The sequence below is a fragment of the Dermacentor andersoni genome, chromosome 11 (assembly GCF_023375885.2).
Source record: "Dermacentor andersoni chromosome 11, qqDerAnde1_hic_scaffold, whole genome shotgun sequence".
NCBI classification, from domain to species: Eukaryota; Metazoa; Arthropoda; class Arachnida; order Ixodida; family Ixodidae; genus Dermacentor; species Dermacentor andersoni.
Genome location: NC_092824.1, coordinates 107,361,734 through 107,378,717, shown reverse-complemented (window position 1 = coordinate 107,378,717; position 16,984 = coordinate 107,361,734). Strand labels below are relative to the sequence as shown.

General features: G+C 42.6%; 2 protein-coding genes across 2 annotated transcripts in view; one reads left to right on the top strand and one right to left on the bottom strand.

Annotated features, from left to right (window-relative positions):
* The window catches only part of LOC129386922 (uncharacterized), a 138,893-nt gene extending 128,187 nt beyond the window's left edge, over positions 1 to 10,706 (bottom strand). The window contains exons 1-3 of the mRNA XM_072285335.1: positions 10,588 to 10,706; positions 8,127 to 8,195; positions 4,558 to 4,851 (exon numbers count right to left, since the gene is read on the bottom strand). Coding sequence (XP_072141436.1) covers positions 4,558 to 4,731 — 174 coding nt within the window. The 5' untranslated portion in view covers positions 4,732 to 4,851; positions 8,127 to 8,195; positions 10,588 to 10,706. The remainder of the gene's footprint in view (positions 1 to 4,557; positions 4,852 to 8,126; positions 8,196 to 10,587) is intronic.
* The window catches only part of LOC126539599 (uncharacterized), a 195,438-nt gene that overhangs the window by 159,692 nt on the left and 18,762 nt on the right, over positions 1 to 16,984 (top strand). The gene's annotated exons all lie outside the window — the stretch shown is intronic.

The window sequence follows — 16,984 nt, the reverse complement described above, 5'->3', positions numbered from 1 at the left end:
CCCAGAAAACTGGAAGAATGCAAATTTTATACTAATCTACAAAAAGGAAGATGTTAAAGGATTGAAAAATTATGGGCCCATTACCTTACTCTCAGTATTATATAAAATATTCGCCAAAATAATTTGCAATAGAATAAGGGCAACACTGTACTTTAGTCAACCAAGGGAATAGGCTTGCTTCAGCAGAGAATACATCGCAATGGATCACATCCATGTCATTAATCAGGTAATTCAGAAATCTACAGATTACTGTCATCGTCTCTATATGGCTTTCATAGATTACGAAAAGGAATTTGATTCTGTAGAGATACCAGCAGTCATAGAGGAATTACATAATCAAGGAGTATAGGCCTCTTACGTGAATATCTTGGAAAATATCTACGGATATTGCACAGCTACTTTAATTCTCCACAACAAAAGTAGGATGATACCTATGAAGAAAGGGGTAAGACTAGGACACGCAATCTCTCCAATGCTATACACTGCGTGCTTGGAAGTATACAAGCTATTAAACTGGGAAGGCTTAGGGGTAGGGATCAACGGCGAATATCTTAGCAACCTTCGATTTTCAGATGACACTGTCCTGTGCAGCAACACTGGGGACGAGTTACAACAAATGATTCAGTGGCTTAACAGAGAGAGTGTAAGAGTGGGGTTGAAGATTAATATGCAGAAGGCAAAGATAATTTATTTATTTATTTATTTATTTCGGATACTTTCCTTTCCCGAAGGCATTACAGAAAGGAGTGGTAAGTGAAAAAAAAAAGTACATAATTATACAATAATAGGTATTACAATACGGCAGAGAATACAGCAGTCTTGAAATTGCCAACGTCAGAAATGGCAGCGATGGAGGGAGGAAGGTCGTTCCAGTCGGCGCTGGTTTTAGGAATAAAAGAACCATGACACATCTTTGTTCTAAAATATGGAACACCAACTTTAACCATGTGATCGAAACGGGATGAAATGTATGAAGGGCGACTAATAAGATGATCCTTTAATAGTGGGTTGTGGTGATACAGCTTCTGGAAAAGACACAGTCTAAAACATTTATGGCGCAATGAAAGCTATGGTAATGTAAGTGTGTTTTTCATGGAAGTAATGCTGGCGTAACGGGAATAGTTAGATAAGATGAAACGTGCTACGAGATTCTGGATGGATTCTAGTGTGTTCATCAGTGTGATTTGATGGGGATCCCATACGGTGCATGCATATTCTAGCTTTGGTCGCACTAATGTTTTGTAGAGGGTAAGCTTTATCGACGTAGACGCAGCAGAGAAATTTTGACGCAAGTATCCAAGAACCCGGTTAGCGTTATTAGTGACGTGTTTGATGTGCGTATGCCATGATAAGTTAGGTGAAATATGGACACCTAGGTATTTGTACGAGTTGACGGATTCAAGAGAAGTATCGTGAAGTAAGTAAACACGCGTGTTGTCAGTGTTAGTGCGGCTTGATACATGCATTGTTTTACATTTATTAACGTTTAGTCGCATGAGCCATTTATCGCACCAGTTGGATATGCTTCTAAGATCGTCTTGAAGCTTATCAGAATCAGTGTGGTTAGTTATTTTACGATAAATGACGCAGTCATCTGCGAAAAGCCTGATAGATGAATGGGAAATGCATTTAGGAAGGTCGTTTATGTAAATCAGGTAAAGAAGGGGTCCCAGTACCGATCCCTGTGGTACACCCGATGTTACGGAAGTACGAGAGGATGAACATTCATTAGCTGAAACGTACTGAGTTCGATTAGACAGAAAGCTTTTAATCCAGTTTAGTACATTAGGGTCAATGTTAAGCATGCTAAGTTTAAGAATGAGGAGATCATGTGAAACAGTGTCGAAAGCTTTTGCAAAGTCCAAAAACACGCAGTCTATATCGAAGCCCATATCAGTATGGGTAAATAGGTCATTAGTAAAACATATGAGTTGCGTTTCACATGAAAATGCTTTCCTGAAACCGTGTTGTTCAGTCGAAAAGAAAAAATTAGACTCAAGGAAATCAATCAGATGAGAATGTATAATATGCTCCAATATTTTGCATGGTATACTTGTCAGTGATATAGGACGATAGTTATCGGGGGAATGAATGTTACCTGATTTAGGGACCAGAATAACCTTGCCAACCCTCCAATCACTTGGAAGAACTGAGGAACCTAGAGACTGGGAAAAGAGCATCGAAAGCATAATGGAAGAATATGGTTCAGTAATTTCTAGCATTTTAAGTTAATTGAATCTTCACCTGATGAAGAAGATATTTTTAGGTTTTCAATCAACTTTTGTATGCCGACCCAATCTATATAAATGGAGTTCATTGGTAAATAGGAGCATTTAGTTACCGACGGTAGAGTAGCAGGAGCACATTTGTGAAAAACGGAAGCAAATACATCATTCAAAACGGAATAGCACTGGTTCAGAGGGATCGCGACATTGTCAGAGCGGGCTAGTTGGATTGTTTTGCTTTCTTTGCCACCAACAATATTCCAGAATTTACGTGGATTAGACTGTAAAAGTGATGGGAGGGTGTTATCGACAAAAATCTTTTTTGCATTTGTAATAGCGATAGTATATTCTGTGTGAATGCAATGATATGCTGCCCAGCGTTCAGGAAGGTTAGTTGCTTTCGCGCGACGAAAAATGCGTTTCTTTTTGTTGCGCAGACGGCGTAGAATTCCAGTAAACCATGGCGAGGAAGGACTCGAAACAATCTTTCTTTTAGGCACATAGCGATCTATTAGTGTTAGCAGTTTGTTCTTGTACAATGACCAGTTCTCTTCAACGGTACGTTCAAAAAAGTTGACTGAGTAGTCAGCAATGAATGATTCTAGTTCATTTAAAATGGATGTGGTATCGGCAGCATTGTAGTCACATATAGTTTTCACGGTTTTCTTCGAGCGAACTTTCTTCTTAAGTGTTAAGTGGAGAAGCGAGTGGTCACTTATTCCTTTAAGGTATGTTGGAGGAGAAACCAAATCTGGAGCTGTTGTAAAAAAGAGATCTAAAGTATTAGACGAAGTGCTGGTAGTGTGTGTGGGTTCATGAATCAGCTGGGTTAGATTAAAATCAGCGCAGATGTCTAAAAAATGGGTGCACTCGGAAGATGACTGCTTAAGGGAGGGAACACCGTTTTGCCACACTATGTTTGGAAAATTGAAATCACCTAGTAAGAACAAATGTGATTTTGGGTATCGAACGACTAATTTGTTAAGGACATCATGAAGGTCAGTGCAGAAATTGGTAGTGGAGGATGGGGACTTATAACACGCGCAAAAGATGAGGTCGCCAGTGGGAAAAGCAACACGAGTGCAAACTGTTTATAATGGTGAGTCAATGGAGATAGTGAAGGAATGGATAGCAGAGCTCACGGCAATCAGTACACCTCCGCCCGTACGGAAGTCGCGATCGTACCTGTAGAAGTTATATGTTTTTTGACAGACTAGTATTTCATTATTTTTTATTTTTGCTGAAAGCCATGTTTCGGTGAGCACAACTATTTCAGCTGAGCATGCGTCGATATGTGATGACAGTGATGTGCATTTGTTGGTGATACTTCGGACATTTGTAAAAAGAAGTGATAAGGAGTTTGCTTGCTTTGGAACACGAGACAGCTATGCTGCACCCAAATGTGAAGATTGTGGATCCGATGGTTTGTTGTTCGTTGGGGTAATCGCGCTCCTAGCTGGTCCGATCTCGCATACTTCATCTGTAGCTGCGCAATAAACATAACATTTATTACCTATGATTAGTTTGTTATGTCGCAAAGAAAAAGACTGGCCGCTGGCCTTGCCAAAGTCATTTAGTGCTTTCCGCGATTGACGAGTGGCTTTGCAAAAGTCTTCGCCGACTGAAATACCATCGGCTTTAAACTTCACTTTTTGCGAGAGCATTTGGTCTCTCATTTTGGAAGACACAAACTTAGCTATAACAGGCCGTGTTTTGCCGACAACGTATGTGCCTAGCCTATGAGCCCTATGGATTGCGACTTCCGAGGGAGTCATGTTGAGACAATTTCTAAGAAAGTGATGGATCTGGACTTCTGACTGAGCCCACGCTTCTGATACGTTGTCTGAGATACCATAGAAGATCAAGTTGTCGCGTCTTGAATGGTCCTCCAGAACGTCTAGTCTCGATGCGAGCGCAGCGCTTTCATTTGAAGCTGCTTCATGGACTGCGGTAGTATAATATCACTTCTTGAAGGCATATTTTCAAAAGACGCAACCGCAGCTTCCACGGCAGTCACTCTATTGGAAACGTCTGAAACAGTCTCAGTAAGGTTATCTTGGTTAGCCTTTAGTTCAGCTATGGCATTCATCATTTCGGTATGTCGCGTGTCAAACTTGAGCGACAAAGCAGCTATGGCGGCCATAACTTCATTGTGCTTATGTTGAGCTTCAGTATGGGGACCAGGGTTTAATTCTACATCCCCGGAAAGTAAGAGCAACATAGCAACAGAGACACAATCACTCAGAGTGGCAGCCAGCACTTGTGGGCAAGGGAAGAGCAGCAAACCGACATTGTTTGTACGTTTACAAAAATGCGATTCGGACTGACTAACCTGCATAAGAAAGCAGAAAGGAGAGCTTAGCAGCGACCGCATGGTAGCTGCTCTCCCGTGCCCACTGGAAGCGCCTTGCTGATGCCAGTTGCTTAAATCTAAGCGCTGCAGTGCTGCCGCTGGCGGCAGTGTCCGTGTCCCACTTGATACCGGCGTGAAGATGACGTCTTCCATGCTGAGATAATCAAGGCTGCTGTCAGCTGCTTGTAGCGGTGGATCCAGCAGGAAATTCGATAGAGATGTAGACGTAGCACACGTGCTAGGCGGTGACAACGATGAGCCGAAAACAGCAATCTGCACAAGAAAGCAGAAAGGAGAGCTTAGCAGCGACCGCATGGTAGCTGCTCTCCCGTCAGTAGCCGGGCAAGGGAATAAGAGTTCAGGATTGCAAGTCAGCCTCTAGTGTCTATGAAGGAGTATGTATAGCTAGGTCAATTACTCACAGGGGACCCTGATCATGAGAAGGAAATTTACAGAATAAAAACAAACTTAAGCGCATTCGGTATACGTTGTCAGATTGTGGCTGGTAGCTTACCGTTATCATTAAAAAGAAAGGTGTACAATCAATGCATCCTACCGGGGCTGACATACGGGGCAGAAACTTGAAAACTGACAAACAAACTCCAAAGCAAGCTAAGTACCACGCAAAGAGCGATGGAATAAAGAATGTTAGGCATAATGTTAACACGCCTGTAATCTTTAATATTAAGAGACAGGAAGAGAACGGTGCGAATCAGAAAGGAAAACCGGATATCTGATGTTGTAATTGACATTAAGAGAAAAAAATGGAGCGGGGCAGGTCATGTAATGCGTAGATAAAATAACCGGTGGGTCATTAAGTTCACAGAATGGGTGCCAAAGGAAAGGATGCGCTGTCAAGGACGGCAGAAGACTAGGTGGGACGACGAAATTAGGAAATTCGCGGGCGCTAGTTGCAATCGGTTGCCATAAGAGAGGGGTAATTGCCGATCGCAGAGAGGGGCCTTCGCCCTGCAGTGGACATAAAATAGGGTGATGGTGATGATGATGATCCTTATAATAATTGAAAACCTTAAAACATTCTGATCAGTTGGTGTGCACAACAATTCTAAGGTGTTTAATAAGGCTTAAAGTATGCAGCTCCAGAATGTGTGTGTGTGTGTATGTGTGTGTGTACGTGCATGCGTGGGCGTGCGTGCGTGTGTCATTGACGAAGGCTGGCTTACCAGCCGAAACGTTTGATTAATACAACCAGTGAAAAAGCCTGGAAATGCGTTCGTTTAACATCTTTAAATATAGCAGAAGGCATACATATTTATCGATTACACATGGTGACCCATGGGGGCCCGAAACATTATTTGAATTTGCATTTCTTCTTTTGGCACTAAACAAAATTGTATACAAATGTGGTATACTGCATCAATGCGCATGGACAAATTTTTAGTCCTTGCTTACTGGCACCCTGTGTCTGTGTTGGCCTCGAGGAGACATTGTGGCACCCAACTGCTCGAATCTTTCCATGGCATAAAAAACAACGTTGTGTGATAGCGGCTGTGAAGTTTTAATCGGTTTAATCAGCGTTTTAATCACAGCAGTAGTTCAATCACAATTACTTCCAAGTGTTTGCATGTTTTAAGCATTTCATATGGGCGTCTTGGTTACAAAACAACCTACATCTTAGTCTGGTGTGTAGGGAAACAAAGGCTTTTATTGGAGCAACTTGATGCTTCTATATTGGTTATTCAGTTGGCATGATCTTTCACAAAAAAGCTATACGCAATTTTGCTGCAATAACTGCTGTTTTCACAGCATGCGTCGTGGGGAGTGTGGCTTGCCTCTTTTGACAGAGTTATCGCTGAACTATGATTTATTATCGGTTTATTATATGTGCGACTTCAACAGCTTATATTTTTGTCTCCTCAATCCACACTTCTGCCAGAACCTCTGCACAGAGTGTTTTGACTGATGTCATACCAAGTGAGCACTATACAAGCCCTGTGTGCAACGCTTGCATGACTTTTTCGATGACCATATGATTTCATTTTGAGTAACTTCATCAACTATTCGGCTAGCGGCGGGTTGAATTTGGCGCACGCATGAGAACTCACACCAAGCTTGGTCGAATACATCCGCCATTGCAGCACTGAGCACTTAACCATGTTGTAAGAGTTGACTTCTAAATTGCTGCCTTGTGTTGTGATTGAAACATTATTTACAACCTTACATTTCACAATTTCCATTGCCCAGCCAGCGAACTGTAGCAAAAGTGTCATGTGATGACACATTCTGTGTCATAGCGATGGCAGTCTATCTCTCCAGTGGTGGCCCTCAAGGCCAACAGGAATCCATTTTCTGTGCGTGTGTTTGTGTAGGACTAGGCTTATGGGGCCAGTTTGTTCTTCAGCATTAACTCTATGTTCACGCTGTATCAGGAGCACATTTTCTTACTCAATATGATAGCCCCTGAACCTACATAGTTACCACAAAGAGCTGCTTGTCCACCAACCTTAACTTTACCATGTCTTTCACTATGGCTTTAATGACATGGAGGCACTTCAGCTAGCTGAAGCGATGATTGTGTTTGAGTACCCACACAGCCTTGCAGTTTTCCCACCTGAGCATTGCTTCATTAAAAGTTGACATGATTTGGTCTTAGCAGACAGAGGCAAGTTAAAAAGAACCCTCATAAACTTCTTTCGAAGTCATTCTAACTTTGTCAAATATGCCGTGCCTTTTGATGTGTCCGTTCAGCAGGGACCATAATAATAATAAAAAATCAAAATAGCTTTGCAAGGCCAGCTGCTAGGCTACCACTGTCTCTTCAGCCAGCCTGAAGTGTCTCGCAGCCAGCAAGGCAGGAGTGCAAAAAACGAAAAACGAAAGTGTGGCAGAGAAAACATTGTTCATGGAAATCCCCTACATTTGTGGACTATTACACTGACTGAAAAACATAGTGGCTTCCCAATACAGTCTTGATGTACGTAGTTGTTTCAGTCACGAACAAAACAGCCAGTCGCCCAGTCCTGCACAAGCACTGCGTACAACTGCGTACAAATGCCCACGAATTAAAAGTTAGTTGTGTGCATGTGGTGCAGTATACCACATTTCATTTTCCTAAGGCTGCAATACACTGGGCAGACTGGTTGCTACTTAAATAGTAGGCCCTTAGAGATTTGCAGCCGTTTCTTCACATTTTGCTGCAGATTGTATCAAATATGAATGCAAACTGTTTCGCAGGACACATCAGTTGAGTTCAAGCAATGGGGCTGAGTAACCCAAGGAATAGTTTTATCCTCCAAAAGACAAATTGTCACTCTTAAAAAATGGTCTCTCTCATAACATTTCAGTACAGTCCCTAGTTTAGTACAGGTTTTCGTATGATGTCTCGGATTCTTCTACGATACAATGCTGTACCGCACACTCACTTCTGTTGCTATAATGACAACTTGTAACAAAGGTTTTCTTTCCTTACAATGTTTGGAGACAATGCCTGTCAGCTCATCTTTTAACCTGTTTTTCATTGGATTTGTGCACTTACATCAAACATAAGCTACAAAAATATCAGTACTCAGAATCACAAAAGAACACACCTGTGTAACGATTCTGCTGGGATCGCTGGAGTGGTCAGCCACAGAATGCAGAACAGGTAGAAAGGCACCCTGAGTTAAACCAAAGTAACAATCATTGTTACATGCAGATCAAAAATTTTATTCTGTGAGGCTTTTAGCATGAATACTAATTACCACATTTGTATGTAAAATAGTTTTGCATAATAGATGAGCAAGGTTAATCAATGTCTCACCCTGTAACTGCCAGCCAGTGCTACTCATGGCAATGGCGGCGAATATGGCACATCCTTTCAAGTGGAACTTTTGTTGGTTACATGAATTCAAAAGAACTGAGGCTCACATAATACGTGACACCTGTGGTTAGAAGGATGTGTTGCATCCAGCACCAAGGCCACAAGTGGCACTGCCTAACACTTCCAGGGCCAAACCTAGTACACACACAATACAAATGTGCAACAAAGTGAACAGGAGGAGAGCTGCTCCTATAGCTTGAAGATTGCATGCATCATGCCGATGTGAATGCAGCTCCCATAAGCAGCGAGTTGCCCTTTGGTCCAGTTCACTTCCCTTCCTCTTTTCTTTTCTCTTCATTGTTTGTTGGTGCCATCTGGTAATAACGAACAAAAATCAACCACCTCAGTTCCCATTCTTGTTTTACTACATGTATTAAAGTCATCCAAATGTGCTTAGGACTCTCCAGGATGTACTTTAAGCATTTCGTTTTAACAATATTTTCTCTCGGCTTCACTACACCTTAACGTACTGCTAATTCTAGACAATGCTTACAGAAAAACCCTTATCCAGAAAATTATACCTATGATTAAGACTGCACAGTCTATGGCTTCGACATGTGCACACACAATATGCACGTTTACAATAAAAATATAAGTGACTGTTCTAATATGCACACTTAGCATACTGCTTAACAGTCACCTGGTTCCAAAATGCTTTGTCATCGCACATACGACGGCTACAACTATAAATTTAAATCTGGCAGTGACTCAAGACACTGCCATAACCTTCATATTCCTATCAATGAAAATTTTCGAATTCAGAGCAGTTAGACATAAATAAGGCAAATAGTGTTACAGTGTTAAATAATGAACTGTTAAGGTACATGGCAGTAAAGGCCATATGCCTGGAACATAGGTACTGTTTAGCACCTAAGCACATTCTTGTATTTTTGCCTACTTTCCTAGGGATGGCATCAAACAATTTGCTTATTTGTATATTTCACTGTATGGCTGTATCGTATTTTCACTTGTCTTTTCACATTTGTCTTAATGGTACTTTATGTGCATGCAAATGGGCCAATACTACCGTCAGCTGAAGGCCAAACACTATGCTGTCCAACGTACATGCATTTCACAGCACCGAACGGTGAACTTAGAGAATGAGCAACTCTTTTAAAAGTGCAGTCCTTTGAACATACATTGAATGACATATATCTGGAAAACAACGATATTGCTAAAATGATAATATAACTGGTACTAAGCATAATGCATCATGCAATAAACTTGCATTTACCGGACACCACAATAGACACTACGACCTCTTCACCTCCTCCACAATCTGGCACAATGTACTCATGCTGCCTGTAAACCCTAAAAGGTGTCTATGATACCTTTTTAAACAGCTCAGCAAACGTGAGAAGGACCTCAAGTGAAACACGGAGAAGCAAAAAAAATTTTTTTTAATATTCCTCTCTGTTCCTCTGGATGTGAAGGTGCAAGTAAATGCTGTATTTGAACTGTGTTTTTAATCGTGCAATACTAGAGATCACATTTTTGCAATAATAATGCGATGAAGAACGATGACAATAATGTTACAGAAACCAACCTAATGAATATTTTTATGAACTTGCACGAGGTTTTCGTCATTATGCTTATGCACACACCTGCACACCTCTACCTTGCACAGTCTTGTTGTTTCGGTTTTTCATTTTTACCACATAGTAATTTACATTATACACTAGTCCTGAAATACATCATGTTGGGCTCCTTCAGTATTTTTATTTTCTTACTGGTACTCACATGCCTACACAGGGCATGTGTCTACAGGGCAAGCCCTCAAATACACGGAAAATTACTGCGAGACTGGCCGCTCGAACCACTTCGCGGGTATTCTCGGGCTTTTTTCATGCTCGAAAAAACATATAAAGCCACAGAAAGCTGTACTGGGAATTTTTCATGTTGCCCTACAATTTCCTAATTCACAGTTTTCATCTAATTATAATATTTGAGAAGTTGATTAATTGATCTAAGCCTAATTGTGTAATTAGACAAAATGCAAAAAAATCCACGTTTCTCCAATCGACAGCAAAGAACATTACCTAGGTTCTGTGCAGCTAGGTGGCATTTGCATATTTTTAATGTTTGCTAACGTTGCGTGGGACAACCTGTATACGTTGTCCCATGGAACAGGTGTAACATCAATCACTTTAAGTGAAGCCACTGAACTAGCCATAGCACGTAAAACATACAGGGAAAAAAGTTAACACTAGGTAAGAGCATGCCAAGGCCTCTATTGCTGAGAAGGGAAACTGCTGTAATGTGCCTGATGTCCAGCTGTGAAGCTGCTGATGTCCAGCTGTGAAGCAGTCCTGAAAGAAAGGGGGAAAATTAGACATTACAATGATTACACAGAACACGCAAAAGGTGGTCGCAAGTTTATCTTTGATTACTTCTGCTGCTATATTGAGTTTTGTATGTTGTTCAGCTTCAATTATTGTTAAAGTAAGCTTGCGAAAATTTTATATCTTAATGGCATTGCTTTTTACAAACTAAAACTTTTGCCCAACTCGTGCACTTAAGCTATGAAATGTTTGCTGATCCCCTACAATGAATGGCTTCTAAGACAAATTATTGCAGACAGAAGGATGCAGAATTAATGGGTGTTACTGACAATGAATACCAAGGTAGTATATCTCTGTTTACAACAGACAATGGTGGACAGAAAGCACTTCTTTTTTACAGATATGGGTTCATCGGGCAGCCTTTTCTTTTTTTTTGTGACCAGCAGCAGAACTTTTATTAATACTCGTGCAATATGTGTGTGTGTGTGTGTGTGTGTGTGTGTGTGTGTGTGTGTGTGTGTGTGTGTGTGTGTGTGTGTGTGTGTGCGCGTGCGTGTGTGTGTGTGAGATAGAGAGATAAAGCTGTGAAGTGTGATATGATCTTGAGTTGAAAAGCGCACCTTTTTTGTGGGAATTTGGCATCTAGAAATCAAAACTGAATATTTGTACTCAATGGCATATCAGCCAAGTAATAAGCAATAAACAAGTTGAGGCATCACTGACACTCGCTTGCTCAGGCCGCCGATAATCAAGGGACGGCGTATCCAGTAATCTGAACCCAAGCAGAACACCTGTTGCCGCCAAGCAATACGCTAACTATAAAGAGTTTCTTCAAGCCGTAACACAACCATCTCAATTACTCTGATCAGCAGCTCGTGCGGCGTTGACCCGTAGTGCCGTTGGAAGCTCACCACACGCTTTTAATAACACAAATGCGCCGCCGATATTGGCAACGAGAAGTTACGGAGTCGCCATCTATCGGAAGCGCCTCGCTGGCGTAGTATGAGGGATCACGCGGCGCACTCCTCATAGGTTTTGCTATCAGCGCTGACTGAAAACACCACTCGGGAGTTCTCCTGGACATTTCTGTAGGTACTTTCGAAACGAGAGAAGGTTTTTACTGTCTAAACAATAATCTTGGGCAAACTGAAAGCACAGAATCGTTTACAGGCACTATCTCTTTACCGAATACGTACAGTGAACGCCACTGTGCGCGTTCGCCACGATGGAGCCTCCCAAACCGGCTTCTTGCATGAAAGGTAGGCAAACGCTGAGAGCAAACTATGTGGAATATGTTCTTATAGTGGTTGTATAACTAAATGGAACGTAATAGAATGAAGCCTCAATGCAGCGATAGCAGAGCTTCGCAGCGACTGACTGTGCATCTGCATGCTTGTCCGCGAACTGTTTCGCTTTCACCGCGTGCGCGTTTTCACACCGTGCCATGAGCTTTAGGCCACAGAATATGAGCATTTGATAGTAGGCAAGCAACCATTGTTGCGTGGGCGCTATTAGAGCTGTTGAAACATAATTTCATTGTAGAGACTTCGACGCCTACTGGGACTGTGATGTGACGTCGCGACGATTCAATCTTTCTTTTTTTCTAAATTCTTGGACGTTTCGATATTATTCCTCGAGTTGCGTCGCACTATATGTTTATCGGTGTTCTCAGCGTGCGCTTTCTCGGTGCTTCTTTTTTTGTAATCCAGTGCATTATTTCATAACACAAACATGACCATATGCCATGTTCTTACCAATCCCTTTCCACTGCAGTGAACTTGCCAGTACCTATAGCATCGACAAGTTTATTGACCAAACCGTCATGACATTAGTCGGGCAGCGGACTCGGGCGAGCGTCTCAGTGCGCGTTTTTCGAACATCGCAGACCCGGCGCCGTAGCAGAAATCTTCCTCGCGTCTGTGCTTGCTGCATACCCGAGTTGTAACCGATGACTGTTTGCCGGTTTTATGTTTCGCGAGCCAAGCTTCACGCAGCTTCTTGTCCTGCGGCTACGTATGAACGGAGCCCGGCTGACACCGGGCTCCGTTGCGTACGTCCGGCACTGCGGCACCGAGCAGTAGTCTACCATGTTGCGCGCCTTCAAAGGCAGCCACTACCTATTGTAGTGCTTTCAATCGTTGTAAAGGAGACACTCGAAGCTGGAAAATCTCGCCACTAAATGAGGTCCGCAGCGTACGAGGGAACTTAAAATATTGTTTCCAGCTCGCTTCGGCGCTCCCGAAGCAGCCGACGCGGCCGCTATGTCCACGTGATCCCTAATAGCACGTCACGCCGACGGTGGCGCCAGCTTTTCCAGTGGTGGAGCTCGAGGCCAATTTCTCGCCCGCAAACTAAAGTCGACGACCGCAGCCTCTACAAGCTACGCGCGGCAATCGCGCACTGCCTGCAATCAGCAGCGTGGGCGCGAAGAGAGACAGACGATAGCACGGAGCATACCGGAAATCTGCAGAGTGCGCGCTTAGTAATTAGCGACCTACTGCACACAATCGCACGAGCCAGGGGATTAGCGCCACGTACACGGCAGCTAGTAGATACCGCACACAAAGAAGCTTCGCCGGTTCTCGCTCAAGTGATCGCTGTACAAACACGCACATATGCGCACCACAGTAAACCTTAACGAGTCGACTCATTTTCAGGCCGCGCTTAGGCGGCGAAACAATTAGCTCACTTCACACTGCACGTAACTATTCTGGTGGTATCTTTCGCTTCGGGGAACATATGTCGAACGCTCGCAGCCATCCAAGATGCGGCAATGTCCCTCATCATCTAATATCATGAATAAGTGCTCTCGCTTCACTCTAAGCACTCAAGTCGCCTCGAATACGAAAGAGCTCGACCAAACACAGTGTTCGTGCAAAATGGTTCTGGACGGCCAACTGTTGCGCCATGTTGCATTGAGGCCTCCAATAAGTCATATCAGCGCGTATCCTCACTTAGAACACATACACACTCATAGAACGTGCAATGGGCGTTCAAAGTCACTTACCGTGGAGTCTTGAGGTTTCAAAACTGTGAGACATCAACAACAGTAGAAGAATGCGCCGTCGCTAGTAATGGCTGCTCCTTCGTCGCTTTTCACGCGCGTGTGCGCGCTCCGAAGACCTGTGCTCCTCCGCGCGCACTTTCGACTTACGGCGTCCTCTGCAGCGCCAAGGCGCGGCTACTCCGAACAGAAAAACAGCGCGGAAACGCATTGCGCGCGATATTTCGAATCTGACAGCAGAAATAATTCTACTTAAATTGTCGCTGGGGCAGACAGCCTTGTTGGTCATGGCCGAGTTATTCCTTTCTCTATTTGACTCGTGTCACGTATGGGCGTATTTCAACACTTCCAATTTACCGTATGCCACCGTTTTTTTTTTTTGTTAGTTTTTTTTAGCACCCCCACTTTACAATCGCAATGCCCCTTAAAATGAGGTCGGGGGTAAAATAATGGTTCTAGCTTATTTTACTTCTTCTCGTGGGAGTACTCATGCTAAGCTGGGGGGAGGATGGCATGGCAGCTGTTAAAATGCATATATGGGCTAATTTGTGTTTATAGTGCGGGAACTGCGAGCGAAAATTAGCAAGGCTGTAGTTAATTTTCTTCGCGACTTCGGTTCTAGCCATTCTCTCTACCTTTCTTTCTACCTTCGCTCTGGACGTGCACGGTAATAGAAAAGTAAGCGCTGCAATTTCTACAATGCTTTTGTGGGCGATCAGGGAGAATTACAGTTGTCAAGAGGCTCATACAGCGACACGCAGGGAGCTCCAGAGGGCATTGTGCACATTCGATGTGGTGCAAAGGTCCAAACGAGGTTCTTGCGTCATCTTTCCTATATAGTATATAAGAAGGCAAGTTAGATTTTACATAAGTCTGGTAGAGGCAACGGACAGTTCAGAGTAAATAATTTCGTTATTAACGAACATAGCTAGCTGCGTTTCGCAAGAAAAACCTTTCCTGAAGCCATGCTGCGCAGGATGAAAAAAATGGTTGGTATCAAGAAAGTTTATGATATGTCTGTGGATGATATGTTCAAGGATTTTGCAGGGTACACTGGTCAATGAGATGGGGCGATAATTTAATTTTGTTTGTTGCACCATTTATGAACTGGAACGACCTTTCCGTGTTTCCAATCTGGAGGCAGCACGCCCGTTAAAACTGACTCTGAAAATAGAAGACAGAAATATACTGCACAAATATGTTTAGCGTTTTTAAGAAGTTTAGACCTAATGTCGTCCCCACCAGCTGCCGATGAAAGTTTGATATTGTCTATGAGGGATGAAATGCCGCATGGAAAAATGAAATTCGTGGCATGGTACATTGAAAGTTCACATGGGGAATAGAAAATGGCAGTTCAGTTTCTTGAGTAAAAACTGATGCAAGGGTTTTGTTGAAGAAGTGAGCACATTGAGCGTCGGTTAGGGCACCGCCTGATTCATTTGATAGGGTAATAGTTCGCGTGTCCTGTGAGCTTTAGACTTGCTAGACTTTTTTGGGTCGTTCTTAAGCATGTCCGGCACATCAGAATAAAAGAATGAGCGTTTGGCATGATGTATGGCCTCCAGATAGGCAGTTTCAGCGGCTTTGTATTTATTCCATGCGTCAGGGGTGTTATGGGACTTAGCTGCGCGGAAGAGTTCTTTTTTGTTTACTAATCGCTTCAGTGCTTTATTGAACCAGGGTTCTGATGAATTGGAGTAAATGTTAATTTGGGGAATGTATTTGCCAACTAGATTGTTTTGTTTCTCTTTGAAAATGAGCCGATTTTCACCCATGGTTTCACCCATCTTGTACGTAAAGGTACTTGCAAAACTAGGGTAAAATTGCGTTAGTTCATGATTATTTGCTTCATAATTGCCCTTTTCATACAAACGAATCGTTTTTTTAACAGCCGGGGGTCAAAACGGGTTTAATTACTAAGTCGACATGAATGACTTTATGGTCACTGATTTCGGGAAGATACGCAATGGATCACACGCCCTCGGGTTTATTTGTTACAAGAAGCTCTACAATATTTGGGCAGTTACCGGTGACACGAGTTGGTTCTGTGAGCACTTGAGATAAGTTAATGTTGAGGCAGACCTCAAGGAAGTTGTTCCATTCCCTTGATGTAGCCGTTGGTGCAGGCCGCCTTGACCAATCGATATTAGGAAAATTAGTCTCCAATAGAATTGACGTGGCCCGCTCTACTGCCGTCTGTGCCATGCAGGTGTGTACTAAAATTTCGTTCCACGCTAGAAAACAGTGAAGACCAGTTGCTATTGCGGTTCCCATGCCCGCAGGTCTTTTGCGAGAATATTTGCTTAGTCTGAATTAACTTGTTCTCTGGCCTTATTTTTCGGGCTTTGTTGAGACAAACACTGGGCCCAACAATAGATCGGATAACCTTCCAGATATCAAAACACTGCCTGAGGATGCTGCAGGGCAACTGAAGGTCACGTTTCGTTTTATCAAAGAAATGCACATATGCCTATTGCAATCACCGAAAACATCAGCTGAACAATCCACCGATATTTAAGCCATTAGAAGTAGCCAAAAAGGTATGAAATTAAATTCCCAGATTTGAGCAAATGGATGGACAATATGGAAGAAATATGTAAACCTTATGAAACAAGGGGTGAAGATCTGGTCAATATAAATACTGGATGTTCCAGCATACTTTCTCAAGAATTTTTGAAGGTGATCTGTGACAGATAGCACAATTCTAGTTCATGACCTGGTCAACTTGAAGAGGTGGACATTACTTGCAAAAGAATTGAAATGCGCAATCGACTAATTAACCGAAAAAACTGATTAAGTTTTAACTAATTACCCATATGGCAATTTACATATTCTAGCTGCTCGCAAGACGAATCCACTTGGAAAGAATTCTTAAGATGACACCAGTTTCAATATAATAATTCCCGAACTTAGCGGAGAAATGCATTGATGTTCCAGTTACCTTCTTAACAAAGCGTCGTCTTATGCACTGAAGCACAAAAGTAGCTGGAAAGCCAATGTATTTCTTTGCAAAGTTCGCGGATTAATATCTCGAAATTGGTGTCATCCTGAAAATTCGTTCCTAATGGATCCGCCTTGCGAACAGAAGAGCTAGAATTTGTAAAGTGCAATATGGACGATGAGGTAATTAGTTGAAAACCTAATTAGAAAATTTTCGGTAATTTTTTAAGTATGCATTTCAATCTTTTGTGCAAATCCGCCTCATCGAGGAGACCAGCTCATGAAATAGAACTGTGTTATCTGCCACAGGCACCCTTTAAACTAATTTGAAAGTGTTGGCTGCAACGCCCTGTATAGCAC